The sequence below is a fragment of the Apteryx mantelli genome, chromosome 1 (assembly GCF_036417845.1).
Source record: "Apteryx mantelli isolate bAptMan1 chromosome 1, bAptMan1.hap1, whole genome shotgun sequence".
NCBI classification, from domain to species: domain Eukaryota; kingdom Metazoa; phylum Chordata; class Aves; order Apterygiformes; family Apterygidae; genus Apteryx; species Apteryx mantelli.
In genome coordinates, this window is record NC_089978.1 from 159,987,625 (window position 1) to 160,007,490 (window position 19,866).

The 19,866-nt window shown below is 41.8% G+C and overlaps 1 protein-coding gene across 1 annotated transcript in view; it reads right to left on the reverse strand.

Moving 5' to 3' along the window:
- Window positions 1-19,866, reverse strand: part of LOC106488264 (tyrosine 3-monooxygenase-like) — a 35,840-nt gene extending 15,974 nt beyond the window's left edge. Inside the window, exons 1-6 of the mRNA XM_013947115.2 lie at window positions 19,669-19,866; window positions 18,543-18,717; window positions 15,630-15,718; window positions 12,250-12,317; window positions 10,862-10,912; window positions 6,957-7,102 (exon numbers count right to left, since the gene is read on the reverse strand). Of these exons, the coding sequence (XP_013802569.2) occupies window positions 6,957-7,102; window positions 10,862-10,912; window positions 12,250-12,317; window positions 15,630-15,718; window positions 18,543-18,717; window positions 19,669-19,866 (727 nt within the window). The remainder of the gene's footprint in view (window positions 1-6,956; window positions 7,103-10,861; window positions 10,913-12,249; window positions 12,318-15,629; window positions 15,719-18,542; window positions 18,718-19,668) is intronic.

The window sequence follows — 19,866 nt, forward strand, 5'->3', positions numbered from 1 at the left end:
CTGGAAAATCCGTCTCCTCCTCCTCTCATCCATCCCCCTCACTGGCAGGATTGAGGAGAAGATGACCTGGGCTCCTAGACCCTTGACCACCATCCCCAGAGCTCTGAAATCCTGCCTGATGGTCTCCAGTTTGCCCTTGGTGTCATTGGCGCCCACATGGAAGAGCAGCAGTGGGTAATAGTCCGAAGAATGGACAAGCCTAGGCAGTCTTTGCATGACATCTCTCACACGAGCCCCCGGCAGGCCACAAACCTCTCTAGACAAGAGGTCAGGTCGGCAGATAGATGCCTCCGTCCCCTGCAGCAGGGAGTCCCCCACAACAATCACCCGCTGCTTCTTCCGGGCGTTCCGGCAGGGCACAGGGTGTGTTGTCCCAGGTACTTCCCTTGCAGCCATGCCCATCTCCTCCTCATCCTGGAGGGCACTAAACCTGTTCTTCAGCTTCAGGTCTTCAGGAGGAGTAGGAGCCTTTCTCCTCCCACAAGCAGTGACCAGTTTCCAGCCTTCTTCTACGATGTTATGATGTACCGTTTCACACGGCACAGAGCCCTCTGGCAACTCCATTGCTGCAGGGGGTTGGGACTCCCAAAGCTGCACAGTCTCCGAAAATACCCTGTCTATCTCTTGCTCTGCTTCCTGGATGCTGCGCAGCCTACTGACCTCCTCCCGTAACTCCCTTACCTGACAACACAGCTTGTCAACAGCAGCACACCTCCTGCAGGAGAGCTGGCTGCCAGCCCAGGCCTCCCGGAGAGGCCCCAAGCACTCCCTGCAGCCTGAGACCTGCAGAGCTGCATCAGCTGTCAGAGGGTCGGTCTGGGTCGCAGCCTCTGACACAGCAACTCCAACAGCCACTGGGGAACGTGCTGTGCAGCATGTCACAACCATACTTGAGGAAGCAGACACCACAGGGAACAGAAACAAAGGTTCCTTCGCGCGCCCTTCTGCACAACTGCTGCACAAACTGCTGCCTCTGTTTGCTGCGCTCTAGGCCTGGCTCTTATATAGGCCTCTCCCTAGCACTGGCTAAGAGGGTGCTTGACCGCCCTAATCAAGGGCCACTGGGATCAAAGGCCCCAACTCCCTCTGGTCAGGGGCAACCCAGAGAGCTCGTTAGCAGCAGCCACTCCTAGCTGGAGCTTTTCCCACAAGCTTTTCCCAGGAGAAGTCAAGGCCTCCTGCAGTTGTCCTTGCCTAGCTTCCCCTTTCCTGTTCACAGCAATCACCTGCTAGTTCCTCGGGGGTCCTCAGAAAGCCCACAACTTCCAACAAGATCCTCAAGTTCTAGTCAGAGCCCAAACACTGCTGCGCAAACTGCTGCCTCTGTTCGCTGCCTCTGTTAGCTGCGCTCTGGGAGCTGCGCACCTATGCTGTTATGGGTCCAATTACTGTAACATCCTATCACCTAACCACTGATCCTGTGCTTATTCACACAACAGTTATGTGAGGTATGGAAGTACTGCCACTCACAGTTTACATTTCTGCCATATTTACATACATGTACCTGCAATCTCCTACGTGTAAATGATATGTCTTAGATCACACAGGAGCACTGTGGTCAAACCGGGAATAGAACCGTCATTTTCAGCCTCTGGCTATTATACTAAACACTGGATTCTCTTTCATTTCGTGTACAGCACATGGAAAAGATAAACAGGAGTTTGGCAAGGAACACCCCTGGCCCCTGCTTTTTCTGAGGCCATCAGGCCATTTCTGGCTATTTTCTGATGCTAAGTTACTGTTTGTCTCCCTCCTGCGGAGTTTCTTATTCCTTTCTCTGGAGCCACAGGTACCTGTTACTGTCAAAGACAAGGTGGACAATGGTTCCTCAGTGGGCCTCGTTCAAAATACCCCTGGGTGATGAAATTGGGGCATACTATTCAACTTTGTTTCAGTCTGTCTATGCATGCTCCAAGTGTAAACACTAGCTCACTACTGGCAAAGCTTACTATCCATTTTAGCTTTCTGTCTGGACTTCATTAGAATGGGAGTACTCAGGAGAGACAGCAAAAAGGTCCTCATTAGAGGTAAGGGCACTAAAATCTGTCCTTTAACCATTTAACATCTGAGTTTTCATCAGTGCTCTGATCTCCTATTTTTCCCCTCTGATTTTTTCACCATGATGTTCGTCTAGAAGTAACTACACACTCTTGCAGTGATGTGATCATATGTGTTTTGCTTTGCGTAGGTCCATAGAACAGGTCAGAATAATACAAAGTTTTGCATCATGATTTCAACCTGTGCTATCAGTGTTGGCTCAGGCATTCCTGCATTACTATGAAAGGGTCTGTGATCAAAATGATCAGTCCTATGGTCAGCAGAATACATAATCTGCATTTCCATGTGAAACATGTTGGTGGTCTGTAAAGCTAAGAAAATTGAAAATCACTGCTTTAAAAGAGAGCCAATGATAATCTTTTTGAAGTCCTATATTCAAAATATGTGTTGCATTCCCAGCTCCCATAAATGCCATTTCATCTGCTTTAAGGAATAAAACATTTTAAAAAAATCAAAAATAGCTTTATTCTCCCTTCCCTATCCATATTCTATTGTGTCATGAAGCCTGGAACCTAATTTATTTTATGTAAACAAACAAACAAAAAAAATCCCACCCAGAAACCAAGCCATTTACAAGATTTGGTTTGGTTTGGTTTTAATGTTTCTTCCAGCATTTCTTGTCTTGCTCTCTCTGGCTACTAGTGCAAGAAAGGAAGAAAGGAAGGAGGGAAGCAGGGAGGGAGGGAGGAAAGGAAGGAAGGAAGAAAGAGAGAGAGACAAAGAGAGAAAGAAAGAGAGAGAAAGAAAGAAAGAGAGAGAAAAGAAAGGGAGGGAGGGAGGAAAAAAGAAAGCCTTGAGTTGAAGAAATACAAGTGACACAAAACATCTGAAACTGTACTGGACAAAGAAGAGTGGACAGCAAGGAATGCTCCTACCTGACAGGATGATGGATTAGGTGATTAGTGTTTGCCATGGTTATTTTCTATTGCTGAACCTAATTCAAAAGTAATGGGTACAGAACAGCCTAAAAGCTGAACAACAGCAAATAAATCTATGGAGATTATGTCTTCATCCACATGCTAAGCAAAGGCATCAACCAGAGGAAATGTAAAGGGGCCATAAAGCAGCTTGCTATTCTTCCACCAACCCAATTAAGAAAGCAGGGCATTGTGGGGGATAGGCAGACCATCAACTGTGTCTCCTTACGCACTGGCCAGGAGCTGGCAGACGAAGAGTACTCCCTTACGGCCAGTGCAGGGCTATGCCAATCCAGAGGAACTGGAGAAGCTCATAACCTGGTTGTCTTAGAGCATTGTGCTGGTCTAATGTATTTTTCAGATGGTGCAGTTTTCGTTTCTCTCAGGCTCAGAATTTAGCCCAAAGTAACTCAGTTTTGAAAGGAAGTTTTGAAGAAGTCTAGGGAAATTTATATTGTTTTAATATCCATGTCAGAGGAGCAGGAGGGAAATGGAAATTACAGCTTGTGCTCCCTTGGATGCCCTTGTTTAAATATAGGCCAGTGAATCAGACAGTCTGCTGATGGAACAGCCTTGGCAAATTGCCTGAAAAGCTGTAGGAAAAACTCATATGTTGAAGGTAGTATTTGCAGAATCTGAACTTTTGTTTTATTACTGCACAATAAAATCAGCAATCAGTAGAGAATTGGGGTGTGGATAATGGGACATGCAGCCCAAAGACCTCTGAAGTCAAAGAGAGTTGAAGATAAGGTCTTGAACAGTTGACCTAAAGTGATCTGTAAGGCTTAATTCTTGGCCTAAGAAAGCTCATACATACAGGCCTGTGCATTGTAGTGTGAGCTTGCTAGAGTTCACTGGCTATAATTTCTTCCAGCTGTGGAGGACAATGAATGCCTAAGTCCAAACACCTTTCTTAGAAAGAAAGAAGTGCCTAGGTTCATTTAGTTAACCCTTGAGAAAAACACTTGTGATGTTACAATGTCATGTGGTTAACTCTTTAATTTCCCATTATGTAATTATGGAATACTTATGGTGTAGAATTCATTTCTATTTACACCAACCTCATGATCAAACCAGATGACACCAGACAGATCTTGTAGGTCAGCTTGTATTAAAGTCAAAAGGAATTGCTCAGCGGAGTTCACAGACACTGCTGAGTAAAGAGAAGATGGAAGATTATCTGGTTATAGCAAGGTCATTTTCCCTCCAGCATGTTCCCCTCTCTCTCTGTACCCTCATTGTCCAGTCCATTGGAGGCAGTGTTCAGTGAAGATGCATGCTGGGATTTAGATCCTAACTAGGACAGTGGGACAGTGCAGGGCTCACAACACTCACCCAGAGCTAGCCAGCAATGGGAGGAAATGTACTATGCATCTCCACGTGGGAGGTATTAGATGATATAGTTCCTCTGTACGCCAGGACATTTTGAGGGACACATCACAACCTAGAGTTTGGTTGGGGCAAGGCAGCACTGCACACCCATAACACAGGAAGGAGCCTAAGCACATAATTAATTCTAGTTGTAAAGAGCAAAAGCTCTGGCCTTGCTGAAGCTTGTGGCAAAAGCCACCCGAATTAGTAATAAATCAGAAGAAATCCTTATAAACCCCACTCTTATCCAGTGGCTGACTGGCATGAGACTGTCTTAAACATAGCTTTGAAGTCTTTGCAAATGTTTCTGACTTGGACTGAGTCTGTGAAAAAGGGATCTTGCAATAATGTCAACCTTTACAGTACCCTAAAAAGTACTTTGCATGGTTAAATGATCTTTTTAGACAGAATCATTGATAATGAGGACATCAATTCAAAGCCCTGGGACAATAGCTTAGCTACTCTGCATTGTGTCTAGCTGTAAAAATAGTTCTTAAGTTTGTTCCATCTACGCTTAATCTTTTACAAAACTTCTAAGCTAGATATCTAGGCTTTATCTACAGTTTAAGGAGGGTGAGACCAGTGCTCCAGAGAACTATTCTTTTGGTTTACCTTAGACACCTGTCCCAGGATGGAATAAACACCTTCCAGGGCACCTGATTCTCATGTCCAATTAGAGAAGTAGTTTGAATGATTAGTTTGCACCAGACATCCTGTGTTTATAGCAGGTGAAATGAAATCCACTGTGAACATCTTCTCAGCTATCATTAGCAGAATTTTCAGAATGACCATTTTTACTGCTTCCCCCACACACACACCCTCAGGACAATTTGTATGGCAAAGAGAAAATTTAGAACCAGAGTCTACTAAAGAACTGAGCAGGCCCAGACTTCAGGGAATCAAATCCTGTCAATCAACATGAACAACGAAAAATAGTAACATGATGGGATGCTCTTACATTGTCCTAAATTCTCCCACTCTGAAATCAGCTGATTCAGTTAGAGGATATGAATGTCATTAGTAATCAGATGAGCATCACGTGATTTCTCTAGGTCCCTGCTATCAGCTACTGTATAAGATGAGATAAGATGAGATCAGCTGCTTCATGAGAAAAAAAATTATAAGCCCAGTTAGTATAAGAGGGAAGTAAGATGGATAGTTTAGTAGAAGGGAAAACACAAAAAACTAAAACTTCTGCTAAACAGGATTTTTATTTTACTGCAGCTTTTTTTTTTTTTTTGACTACTCAGAGTAATGATTTAGGACAGTCACCCTAAAGGGATGTGTAAAAGTTACCAAGATGGGGCTCAAGTAAGGCAAAAAGTAAAGAGAGAGAGAGAGAAAAGCATGGAGGGATCTGGATTTTATATGATGTCGGAAATGACGCATTATGCTCTAATTCCATTCACTTCTGGTCCTGGCAACCTCCTCAGCCCACAGATAAAGGTTTCTGCAGCTGAATGGGATGGTGCTGGTAAGCCCATGAGAGATGCTTTTCATCTCCCAACCCTCCATTCCTTTACACTATAAGTGCAATTAAAAATTTGTCCCCAGTGGCTTAAGAATCCCTGAAGATGACAATGTCTTTGAAACATTTTCAGCAAAAGAAAGGTTAAGAAAACTTACTTGTATCACTTATTGATACAAGGAGCAATTCACTTGATTCCCTGAATGCTGGATTCAAATTGAATTTATTTAAGCTACATTGTTTATTTGTTTGTTTGTTTCACCATAGTGAGCAAGTGTTCTCAGCTCTCTGGAATATATCCTTGTGGGTGATGAAGGAGCAAGAAGGTTTCAAAGGCTGCCTCTCCTTAATTATCCTTGATAAGTCAGCTGGCTGACATGAAGTACCCAGCCTTGGGAATGCATCCAGCTTATGGCCTCATAAAAATAATGCAGACTCTCTTTCTCCCCTGCCTTCTGCCAGGCAGCCCCTCACTAATAGCAGGTAGGTCAGCCTTGGGCTCCCACGTGCCCTTCCATCTGAGGCCGCATCCTCGTGCATTCACAGAACAGCACTGTGGCCTTTCTGCTGCTGTGTGAGTCACATGCTAAATACAAACAGTTCAGCCTGGCATATGGGGCTACAGATACAGCAAGAAGCAGTGGTGTCGCAAAGCAGCTGCTTTTGTAGCAACTAGCAGGACCTTCTGGAAATCATGCTCCTCAAGAGCAGATTGCCACACGTTGCCATTCTGTCTTGAGCATCAGGAAAAAGCAGACATGAGAGGTATGTATCTCTGCCTGTGTTTGGGTCTCACTAGGAGCATAGTTATAGCAAGATAAAATACAGCCTACCCTGTAGAAAAATTGGGTGGCAAAGTCATGCTGACCAGCATACTGCCAGGGCGACAGTGTTGCTAGCCAGTTAGAGGTACACCATCTGCAGCCACTTGCAAAGCAAGCACAAACTCAGTTGCAGCTTGGTCCCTAGGTATGCCTTGTAGTAATGTCCCCTCTGTGCTACAGATCACTTCACATGAGGGAACTCCAACAGCAAATCCACTCTGCTCAACAATTTGGGTCCCACAAGACAGATCTCTGTGTGTGTGGTGTACATAGGTATCCAAGAAACCCTAAAACAAGCCATGGCTCATAACGACTGGCCTTTTAAAAATCTGGAGACATCCTGAAGTTGAGGTATGTTGTCTTCTCTGTAGCCACAGTATTTCTCCAGCTGTTGGAAAGCATCCAGATACTGCTTACAGGCGTGAGTAGGGTAGAGGCTGCTCAGCTTCCTGTAGACTTCTTTCCTGAAAAGCAAAAGCCATTCAGTGTGACCCACCTCAGTAAAAGCAGTACTTCTCTGCCATAGTTACAGGTTCCCAGAGAGGTGTAAACCCCCAGCACAGGCAACTGTCCTAAAAACCAAACTGAGAACACATGGTGCTTGGAAGTTAGTGCCTAGATGTAGAGCAAGGCGTAGAGGGTTTTTGTTTCCTCGTCCCTTCAGAAGGTGGGTTCTGTTCAGCAGATCTGCTTTATCCCTTCGCAAAACCTCATTAAATGTAAAGGAGCTCTAATCCCAATTTAGAAGCTTTCCCTGCTTAGGAATAAGGGTGTCAGAGGCTCGAGGGGAGTTACAGGGAAGAAGGTGAGGCTGTGACCCTCTTTGCATTAGACTATTTAGTGATGGGAATGAGCCAGATATTCTCTAATCTATATAAAAAAGGTACAACTTGAAATGCTCTCTCTCCATGCTGACTCCTAACCCATATTTGACTCCTACTAGCCTCCTCCTAAAACAACACTTTTTCTGATACTGAAGTGTAACATCTGTACAGGCAAAGAGGTTCTTACTCTTGTAGTTCAAAATGCCTGGCATGGACTATGTATATGAAAGGCATGACAACTTGAAGCGTTTAGCCCTTTACAAAGAAAGAGACCAGCTGAAGAAAAATATATATAACCAGATTTGGGCACAGGCTTCAAGCTTCTCCTAGATTTGATGGTGCTTGGATCCGGAACTGTGGTTTGAAATATATTTAGCTGTTTCAAGATAAACAAGTAGTAATAGGATGGCAAAGAACCTTATAGAAATGGTTATTTTTGTTTGGACATGGCCCTAGGGTGTTAGCAAATTTATAAACATTGTTTTATGAAAATTGAGATCATTCTTGGAAATGCTGGCTAAAAAAAAAAAGACCTTTTGTTGTTTTTGTATTGGTGGGTTGGTTTTTTTTTTTTTTTTTTTTTGTGATGCTATTGTTGCTATGGAGGTGATAGCCAGTCCCTGGTAATGGCTCTCTCCATTTGTACAAATGTCTTACACAGTGTGGGAGTAATGAACCAGAAGGAAGGGGGAAGGGTACATAGGGACAAAAATAAAAGAACAGATGGAAACAGTGGCTGCTGCCACTATTGCAAAAGCTGTAGGAGACTGGGCCATTTCCACTGAAGAATTAGGAAAAACTGAGCATTAGAGTTCAAATGTTGCCCTGGTCTATTCCCCATTGAATAATACTGACTTCAGTGGGATTGCATAGGATCTAAACCAGAACACAGTTCAGGCCCAGACTAAAGTCTAGAAAATACGGGCTTATTTACATCTGCTTGAAGAATTTTCACATAAATTCTCTTTTATCAAAGTTAAAACACTCTACTGTGTGTCCAAACATTGACTACCACAGAAATGTAGGCAGTTTCATAGACTAGCAGTGAGCTTGCTTTAGAGCCCCTGTTGAATTCCTGACAAAAATATACATGTCCTGTCTCAGTCCTGTATAGCCCTGCTCATGGGGGCGTTCATCTCACCTAATTTGAGTTACCCAAAGTTAAGCATCCCTCATTTCTAAGCACCTCTAAGACAGTCATCTAAGTTCACTATATAGTGAATGGAGAGAAGCAGGTATTTCCAGAGGGCAGTTTAACTTATCCTGATGTAGTGTCTTAAATAGGTGGGATGAGTCACTGTCTGGAGGTGCTAGTCTGATTATAAAAGAGCCCTAGAGTAAAGAACCATCTTTTAGGTGACTGAAGTAGAATGAAATGAAATCTGTTCTTGGTCTTTTCTGTCTCTAAAACAAACAAACAAACAAAAAAAGTGAAGTCCAGGAATGTATTCTCAGTTGGGATCTCTATGTGTGTATATAGGAAAAAAAGAAGAAGAAAAAAAAAAAAGTAGTGACCCTGGCTGAGGATTTGGTAAAGTGTGTGCTTTATCGTCACACTGCTTTCAGCTTCAGCTGTCTCTGCAATTAGAGGACCATTAAGCTGCTGCCTAATGGTCAGCCAGTCCAGGGACAGAAAGACAGAAGTGCTGGAAGTGCAGACTATGAAAGACTCCAGAAAGAAGCCTCACAACAACCAACAGAGCCAGCCACTTAAAAGACTTTAAAGACAATGCCTTTATTTTACATAAATTTCCTTATTCTGTTTAGAAAAAAAGTGGCTTTGTTCAGCTTCATTACAAAGATGTGACAGGTGCATCCCCATAATTTTGTCCTAGATTCTCCCTTTTTCTTGTCATATCTTTTATCCATAAGGCATCTTTTATGACTAGTTAGTTTCATGGCCTTCCAAGAAATCTGCTTGAAAACAGAAACTCAGCTCATCTGTACCCTCTGTTTTCTGAAACTCATATTTCTGCACTTGATTAGTTTTCATTTTTATTATCATGTTGCTACAAACTGAAGGCATCCAACAACTCTTCAGAGTGAACACCAAGGGGAATTTAGTCTGGGGTACAAATTTCCTGTTCCTGACTGTGCTCAATTAAGTTGTGCTGTAATGCAGCTGACCTCAGGGCACAGCCCTAGGGTGCTGTAATAACCATTGGGAGGTCTAATTTTGGAAACAGCTTTACATAACAAGAAAACCTAGGTTGCTGGGGCTGGCTCTTTGGGGAAATGGGCAGATAGTCCTTTAAAAGGAGTTACCACACTGGGACTAATTCTAGGTGGAGAAGGGCTGGAATGACGGAGGTTGGCAACAAAATAGAAAAACAGGAAAGAACACAAAATTAAATTTTCTTAAATATGACATTCCCACACACCATCCCATGCCAAGATTGTTGGCTGATGGTAGCAATCAGGCACATGACACTGACCATCAATCTTTGACAACTGAAAGATGCTGTAAAAACCTACTATTTGTGCTTAATAAAAAATGTGACCACTTCGGTGAGTTAGACCCAAGGTTTCTCTGTGACTGTGGGCAACACCCCTCATGATTTCTATGGCACAGTAGACTTTATTTAAAAGAAAATAACCACTGAAAAAGATGGGATGGCCCTGTCATTGAGATTCTGGCATAAGCCTTCTAATATATGAATTTAATTCCTGGCTCTGACACAAACTTCCTGTGTAATTTTGGGCAAGTCACTTAAGCTTTCACTTTTTCAGTTCCACAGCTATAAAATGTGGCCATCATTCTTCCTTTCTCACACCTTTAGGCTGCCTTTCCATTTAGATCATAAACTCCTCTGAACAAAGGCTCCTTCTTATTATTATGTGCATATGTGGTACCTTGCATGACCCTGGGACCTTAGCTGGGACATTTGGACATAGTTATGTTTGTAGTATCATACAAATATGTAATTATTGCTACTTACTGAGATTTGTAAAAGATAGCTGAAGAAAATGGAAACAGAAGTTTGTGAAATAAGAATTCTGCTTTCTTCCAAATCTAAGACATATTTCATGTAAAGTTTGCAAACATACTTTGAACTGAATGATTTTTTTGGAACTTTTTTTTTGAGTGGCAAAGCTTCAAGAGAAACAAATTCCTAATTAAGAAATGCTGAACCCATGTGAAAGTAGCTTGCCCGTCATTTCATACAACCTCAAAAAAGCTTTTTACAGTGAAGTAATGCACCCTGGAAGAACACTCCAAAATCTCTTCTACCCTCAGTTCTGGAGAAAGATGCTTATTGAAGTTAACAGGCACGAAGGCTTCCAGGAGAAGAACAGGGAAGGCCAGTCTATCCTATGAACACTGGATTAGCCACACTCTATGAGGGAACTGCCCACCCGGGAATGGCCCAGGAGCCAGAGTATAAATAACGAACTCACCAAGTTGCAGTCTCTTGTGCTGTGTACTCAATGTGAGGCAAAGATTCTCCCCTATGAAAAAGAGAGGAAACAATGCATGTTTCTAAAGTGGGTTTCAAGTTCAGTTTCCAGGTATTATTTTCTTTGCCTGTACCATGAATATTTGCTGTAATGAAGACAGAGACGACAAAATAGTACATACTAAACTTCTTTATCTTGTTAGATTTTAATGTGTATATGTTTTCCTCTGTTCCAGTGTGGTGAGAAAGCAGAGGGATATGGTAAGAAAGAGAGCCATGTTCTGCTTGATAGAAGAAAAAGGAGGCCTTAAGGCTTACCCTTACCTCTACTGATGGCAATCTAGCAACAAAAACACTGTGTGTGCACCTGGAGGGTCCATCCCTGGAACGTCATCGACACAGTATTATCATAAAGAAGGACTCAAAAACTCACCAGTGAAGAGCTGTCCAGACATACGCTGCTTGTTTGTCAGTAACTTCTCTTCATGGGTGACCTTATCTTCTCTTTCTCATTGCTTCTTCTTCTGTAGCTCTGTCAGTTCAGTGTGTACTTTTGTACTGTTTTGTCATGTGACATGGTCTTGCACCTGCAACCCTCCCAGTCTTGCTGGAGAACTTGGACTAGCTTTGATATATGGTGGCAATGAGAAATTTGCAATCAAATAGATGTCTTTCAGGATCTTCTGATCTGGGAGATTTCACCAGCTCTTGAACACCACGAGACCAATAATCCACAACCAATTCCACCTATACATCTAAGTAACTCTATCAGATAGCAGTATGATTCTGGTGAAGTTTTACACAGAATGATGGGACATTTTCAATTGTCCACATGATAAATGAGAGTTTTCTAGACTTTTTCCCTCTTTCTGTTAGATAAGCCTTTTCCCCCTGTTTCCCTGACAGGGTTGTTCAGGTCAGGGAAAATTTGGTGTGCAATGTTAATGTACATGGCCAGAGACATTTTATCAAGCAAATAATAAAAATGGTAAATTGCTTTTCTTTGTCAAAAATATGTTCCTATACAGTACACTTGTTCCTTACGGTTCCATGAAAAGGATTATCCCTAGTTCAGGAGTTAGTCCTGGAAGGAATTACACAGTTGAAATGAAAGAGCCATATGGAGAAATTACCTTGGCTAACACAAAATGCAGCGCTGAAAGAGATATGAATGCAATCCTAACGTTTTATCTTAAGATGTATCTGTTATGTTCTGGAAAACGTCCGCTTTTTATGGAGCAAAAGTTTCTCTGGCTAAGCTTTGCTTTCCAACAGACAGCCCCATAGATACATTGACAAAGCATTAAGTCTCTGATATTTCTTGCACATGAAGATGTCTGAAAGCGCACATTGAAAGCTGAAGTGTCTCCTCAGCAGCCTTATACTTACACTCTGTAGTTGAAGGCAAGATCAGCAAAGAATGACCTTCGTTCTCTGTACTCTGGGTCTGTGTATCCCTGAGTTAGAAAAATTTTCAAAAAAAGTTTTACATTAAGAGAAATTTCTGGCTGACAGAAACATTCAAAATGACTAGGCCTCAGTTCAGTTGTTTTCACCGAAGCAATGAACTTGAGTCTTATAAATAGAGCAAGCCAAAGTCTGTACTCAGTTACATCTGTGACATTTTGCTGAAAATTTTGGGCCTGTGACCAGAAAGGAAAGTAACATGGCTTGGTGGGAAGATTTTGAGCTGTTTGTAAATACTACATCACTGATCATTACACTTACAGTCAAATTAAGTGAAGATCACATTAAAAATGCTATTGGATTAGGGACATCTCTTCATCTGGGGAAGAACTTAGAGTCTGAGTCACTTCTCTCGTGTGCTAAGTATGAAGGTGATAGCACAGGGCTGCAATGGACATAAGCTTGGCACTACCTCAGCAGAGGAAGTACACTATGCCTGCGCAATAACCTGTGTTTTGGAAGAAGAAGGGGTCCTCACCAGCCAAAAATCATTAGAACCATCACTGAATCTATAGAAAGTATAGGCATTCAGCTGAATCTCCTACCCTTTTTTTTACCATGTTATGTTAAAGTAAAGATGGATTCAGTGGTATCTGTTCAAAGAGGCAGTTTACTAGATAAGTTCTTTTTTCCCCTCTGGATTTACTAGAAATTGAGATTCAAGCAGGGTTTTCCAGCTACTAAATATGAACAGACATGTGGAATCAAATCCCTTTGAATTTTACACAATTCATAATAAGAATAAAATCTGAAATCTGGCACTGTGTTACAAATATAACTCACAAAGCTGTGTTGATCAGCATCACTGTACAAATATTTATTATTCTAAAATAAAGAATTTACTGGAACCATTTTGCATACTACAAGCCAAATTTCTCCCTTAGGTTTATTCACATAATTTTCAGTGTAGCAATAATGCCAGTAATACTGCAGTTAATGAGTATTGTGTGTGTGAATCTGAGGGAAGAACTGGATCCCAAGAGCATATTTACTTTTGTCATGTGTTACGGATAATATATTCATTCAGATGCCATCCTTGCTTGTCAGTAGCTGTAACATGTCCATGCAAAACACATGGAAAAGCCACTGGTTCAGACTCGTGTCAATGCTATGATCTCTCTGTTTTATCCCTGCCCTGCACAGAGCTCTGTACTCATGCTCTGAACAGCAGTAGCCTCCCCGAGGGAGCACCAGAGACCATAGCCAAGTGTCGGGGTGCCCCAGCAACTGGTGCCCCAGGGTCACTGGTTTGCTTTTTTTTGCTATTAAAGAGACATGAGAGAGTAAAATGGAGCCATTGGGATGGACAGCCCAACCCGCATATTTGGTAATAAATGCATATGCAAAATCTCTGGAGAGCCAGCTGTATATCAGTGCATTTGTTCCTTTTCCCTGTGTTGAGCTTTGCTCAGCAGCACAGTCGATGAGCCTGAATGGTGCTCCATCCTGGCACAGGCAGATGATTTCCAGTGCCTGAGAAAAATTTTTTCAAGCTAGTTTAGGTATTTCTGCATTGCACTGCACTATGCAGTGCAGATATATCCCCACTCTGTACTTTGGTAACTCTGCTTCGCTGGTGTTTTCTTGCACCCTCTTTGATGCTCACACCTTCCATTTGACAAAGGAGGAGTGAGACTTAGTCTGATTCAGATCAGTCCTAGTGTGCATTCATTTAGCTCATTAGAAGCAACCTCAGAGATGGTTCAGGAACAAGATAAGCTAATACCTGGATTGCTTCTATGAGAAAGAGATGTGAAGAAGAATGAAAGAAATCCTGGCTAAGGAGGATATAAAGGTCTCTAGAGTATTCTAGTTTCACAAATCATTCTCAAAATAGAAGGTGGACCTGGAAAGACTTCTGTACCACACAGAACTGTACAAAGCTCAGCAGAAATGAAAGAAAAAGAATTCAGTCTATTTCTCTAATAGACAGATTAGAACATCATTAACACTGTGTTGGTTAATAAAAGAGTCTAAACAGAATTTAGACACTTAAGGAAGGGAAGAATAAAATAGATTCTGTTGTAGATTCTGTTGTCACTCATCTAAATCTTCTTTGAACTTTCCAGTGCAGTCTGGGTTTTGTTTTGTTTTCCTTTTCATGCATCACTTCTGTAGTGATTTTTACAGAAAACTTCAGAACAATTATCTGAGATCTACCTTGGTAAACAACAAATGGCCCTTTGGACTCCCTTTTTTATTTATATCAAACTATTATATCTCTTCTATGCCAAAGCTGGAAATTCTTAATGAAAAACCCTTTTGTTTGTTCCTTTCTTTCTTTCTTTGTTCCCAGTGCTTTGCCTTAGAATTTACCTCAATGGAGCAGGACTCTACAGGTCATTTTTCCACTTCCTCCTCTACATTTTCTGCTTATGACAGGGCCACGAGTACAAAATTACTGTGAGTAAGGCCCTTTTTGTGTCCCAACCATAAACAAGACCTACTGTCTGAAACCAAGGGAAAGCCCATCACAAACATTCTAATGATATTTTGCAGACATAGCAGTATCAACAAAAAGTGCCAGTATCCTGGCTCTAGGGACCTTTGTAGAAGTCAGATGTAAATAAGGATACAGTCTTTGCAACTTATTTCCAGTATAAAATTCAGGTGTTTATCTCAGCTTCTCCAATCACATTTAAATCTCAGTTCCAGTATTACATCCAAGAATCTGTGCTGCCATGTATTTAGCTTTTTTTCTGTCTGGACAATGTTTGTAAATTTAAGCATCATCCTCATCTCTGCAGGACCTGCGAACCTGGTATTCATTAGCGACTAGCTCTTTCCTGCTTGTCTTCATTGCCATCCCCTATTCATCTGCACTTGAATGAGATTCCTGGCATGTATAAAAGTAAAAATGCAGATGTGGACTATCTGAAGGGTCATAACCTAGGAAAGACAAAATGCAGAAGGCTAGGAAACTTCCCTGTTATGTGGATCATCCTAGCACGTAGTGGGCATGCTTCAAATATATCAGGGGTGAAATAATTAATAAGAGTTTTTCTAAAACTGAATGATGAAGTGCAAACACATACTCAAGAATATATTGAATAGAAAGGACTTCAGCATGTGCCTGATGTTAATCACGTACTATGGTGAATCAGGGCCCATAAGCATTTTTCATTATTAGGTTATTCATTCTGCCATCCCTAATTCCGCTGAAGATCAGTCTTTATTATCTGTCTTTTCCTTTAGTGACTTTTCCTGAGTATTTCTTTATCTCTGAAATTCTCCTTACAAAAATTTCTGCATAGAGAGTTTCTTTCTGAGATAAAATGAACTAACAGTGACTTCAAACTTACAGGGTGGCCATTGTCCAAACTGGGGTCATACTTGGTGACCAGATGGTGGCACTTGTCCAGATCTTGGATTTTTCTGGGGAACCAGGGCACTGAAGAGAAAGCAGCAGGAGCTAAATGAGATGGGATCAACTAATTTTGAAAAGATAAAGAAAATAAAAGCAGTATTGAAGTTGACAAGCTTTCTTTTCATCAATGAATATCTAACAAGGAGACATGTAGGTAGCTGAGTTCCAGTTCACTGACCAAACTGGCAAACTGGATGAAAAATGATCTGAAGCTAATTTGCAATGGTAATCTCTCAATTTTAATTATAAGAAATAATTTTTAAAGGCAAAAACATTTCATTTTAGGCCAAATGAAATGTACTGTTTGACACAGCACAACATATTTCGTTCTACATTTTCAGATTTTAAAAAATATTTTCACTTTGTCTAAAAAGTAGTCTTAAATTTTCATAATTTTGAAAGTGAAAATGTTTTTAAAGGAAAAATGGAATTTTTAAAAACATAGCATGTAAAGAAGGTATATTTTGACTTTTCAGGTATTTTCTTTCATTTTCATTTTCATTTTTTTCAGCAAAACTAATCAAGCACTATTTGAATTTCCAAACAGTTTCCTTCCCCTGATGTGGGAGCTTTTTCTGGTGGCTAAAACAAACAGAAAGTATGCCAGTTTTAATTTTAATTCCAATATTTACAACTGAAGAATAAAAAGAAAAAAACTGAAAAAAGACAAAGTTAATGCCACTTTCTGAGGTCAGACTGATACTGAGGTCAGACTCAGTTTTTACAGCTGAGAAAAGTTCCATCTGTAGTCACCTGAATCTGATATCATATCTGTCATATCAGGAGTGAATGGCGGATTAAGCTTTAGCCATATTAAACTATATCCAAGCATAGCCAGTGTGCAAATGTACAGGGCTACAAATATATGCCAGTGTTGTTGTACAGGGCTGCTGACCCATCTGGAGAATGCTAAAAAGGAGCCTAAGTTATGTGAAATGTCTGAAGGAGCCCTTTGGCCCCAAAATGACAAAGTTTTCCCCCTTAGTTTGATCCAGAACTCTCTGAGGAGAATCCTGATCCCCCCCAAGGACTGTCCCTCAGAAAACCACCTGGGAGAACCTGGATGGCTCACCTAAAAACTCCAAAGAAAAAAATAAAAAGCCCATGTAGGGGGAAAAAAAAAAGATCCATGCAGAAGCTGGAATCTCATATGAAAGCAGATACACAAAATTTACACACTTACAGTCTCCCAGTAAATTTATTACTGGCCAGTAAGCATGTTTACACAATTTAGATATCTCCCTAGTTACCAAAATGCTCTCACAGGTGTCTGCAAGACTGTCTAGAAAGCGAAGCTGCAACTAGCCTCTTTCAATAAGATGCATCACTACTTTCAGTAAGATGCACCAATAAGATGGGCCAACAGCAGACCTAGGAGTCACCCAATCTGGAAGTCCTCTGGCACCTTAGCAGCCCCAAACTAACCTCAGTAGGACTACATTACCAAGTGCTCTAAGGCCAAAACCACCAGCTCCCTGGTCCTTGCTGATGCCCACACCTAAGGTCCCAAAGCGTATTTGGTTTCTCTGTGTGCTGCAGATAGCAACTCTCTGACCTTTTCATCTTGAAAATCGAATGAAATACTCATTAAGGTGCTACTGAGTTCTGGGGTGTGAAACACCTAGAAAAGACTCTTGACAAACTAAGCAGTGATGTATGTAGCAGTGATGATGTATTGAGCTGACTTAGCAACAGAAAGGTTCTGCCATTTGCATGCCAGCTATATTGAGTCTAGCATTATTAGATCCAAAGTAAGCCTATCTGGTTTTATGCTTGTTGTTCCAAATCATAAGACAGAGAGGAATTTGAAGAAAATTATATCCCTAATATTCCCCTGCTCCAACAAACAAGCTGGCCCTCTTTTAACGCCCACTTGTTTTTTTGGTAGTTCCCAGTCCCAGGACATCTGAAACTATCAGTTTCTTCTAAGCACAAACCTCTCAGCACCCCAGAGATGCCTCTTCAACTTCAAAAAGCTCTTCCACTCTCTAGTTGCCCTGACAACTGTGATGCCTTTTTGATGTCCCCCCTCAGTCCCATCTAAAAGGTCTCGAACAGTTTGTTGTACTCAGCCGTCCCATACTGCCTGTAAAAAGGACAAATGCCTTTGCCTTTGGCAAACCCACTTTCCGTGCTGCTGACCAGTAAGGATGGTGACTCAAATACAGTCCAGGCAGTGTAGTAGCCACTTGCAGCATTTTGCCAGAGGGAAATATTGTTCTTAAACTGGAATCTTAGAAGTTGCACAGCCTCTACACAAGAAAAATGTCTGATGCTCTGCTACGCAAGGCTTGGCAGTGGATCTGCTCCCTGCAAGAAGAACATCCCTTGCCTCTCTGCTTCTCCCCATCTGCCCAGGACCTGCAGGCTCACTGGTGACTCTCCCTCCCTCCTGCACTCTGAAAGCTTCTCCCAGCTGGTGGCATTCTGCTCCTTTCCGTTACGGAGCAATCTACCTCTAAAGAGTCCTACTAGATCCAGATGGCAGGAGCCAAGACACCATAAACAGACCACCGCAATTTCTCCTGAGCTTTTTGTTTTGCTGCTCTTTCTTTGTCATCTCCCCTCTGGCTGGAAAAGTGTTCCGACACTTTTTTCACCCAGTTCCCCAGCCTTGTTGAAATGGCTGTCTTTTCACACTGATGGAAATGGTCCCAATTCAGGGAAAACAGTCATGCACTGAAGGAAAGTGAATACATGTGCACCTGCTTTCCAGACTAATTGAAATACTATTTTACTATTAGTAAAATACTACTATTCCAGACTACTAAAATACTATTAAGCTAACACTAAAAAATACCCCCCCAAAAGAACCAAAACAGCATTATCAGATGCATACGTTTCTTACCTTTGTCTTCTCTGCTAATTTTCACATCCTCTGCTATTCTTTTTAAGGAGGTGATAAGGATACTAACATCAGCACTACAAACTTCACATTCAACAAAAATGTCAAAGTCATCAGCGGAGTTCTTGGGCTTTTTGGCTTGTCTGGTTTCGAAGTGATGGATCTGGGTTTCAAACGTCTGCAAGAGCCAGATGTTAACATGGTGAAGCTTCTCCAAGGACTGAAAAGCCAAGTAAGTCTAGATACGCTTCTAACGTCTTTACAAAGTGGCTAAAAGAGGTCTTAACAAGAAGTACATGTTAAGCACTGGAACCTAGCAAGGCACAGTTTAGAAGTAGCTAAAACACATGCAGAGCTAAAGATTAAACGCTGTAGAATTAGGTAGCGATAGATGGAGATGAAAGATGAGATACTGTTGACTGTGGCATTTCATCTGGGCAGAAATAGCAAATGAGTGACTGGGTAACTCTGAGAGCCTGGCAGATTGAAAGGAGATCTATTGATGTATAATAATACCATAATCATTAAATAATTGCAAACAACTAAAAATAAGCAAAAAATGCAATACTTTTCTTTTGAGTTATTCATTTTCCCAGAAAAGATTGAGCACCTGGTAGGGATGCTTCATGTGCCCAGAATTTATAATGCCTGTATGGTTTACAGCTCTTGTATTCTCTGTATTCCCTGCCAAACACTCACAGAAAATTTATTGGCTCCTAACATCCTCTCAATCAATTTGAAGTACTCATACTTGAAATGTTGGCTTGTTGTTTAGTGATGGCTGGTCACCATAACTGCTTGAAAGAAATATTAGACTGATATCTGCTCTGACCATACAGCCCTTACGTAAAACAGTGGTTCTTCTAAATAACTATGTCCAGCTGCTCCCTACCTCCAGCACACTCTCCTTTACCTGGAGAGGTCAGCCAACCTCTCTGAGCAACTAGTAGCATAACAGGGACAACGGGGAAGTGGGAAAGCAAGTGGAGGATAACTCAAGAGCACAGGAAAGGAGAGGGAGAAGGGTTAAAGATGGGCAGATACAGGGTGGGAGAGGAGAATGCAGTAAGAGTGGAAAAGAGGGCCTTGATGGAGGAAGGGAATGGCAAGCAGGTGCTGGGGTCTGTACCTCAAGGGTTTTGGCTGCCCCAGAGAGCTCAGTCTTCCTCACATTGCAGAGGGTGAAGGTCAGGATGAGAGTGGCTCTTCCATCCTCCTCATTGTAGTCCAGACTGTCTCGCCTGTTCAAGGACTCTGTGCCGCATATCTCCTTCTCCTTGCTGGTCTCCCCACTTCGGGCTGGGATCCCCACAAAGTCAGTCTTCAT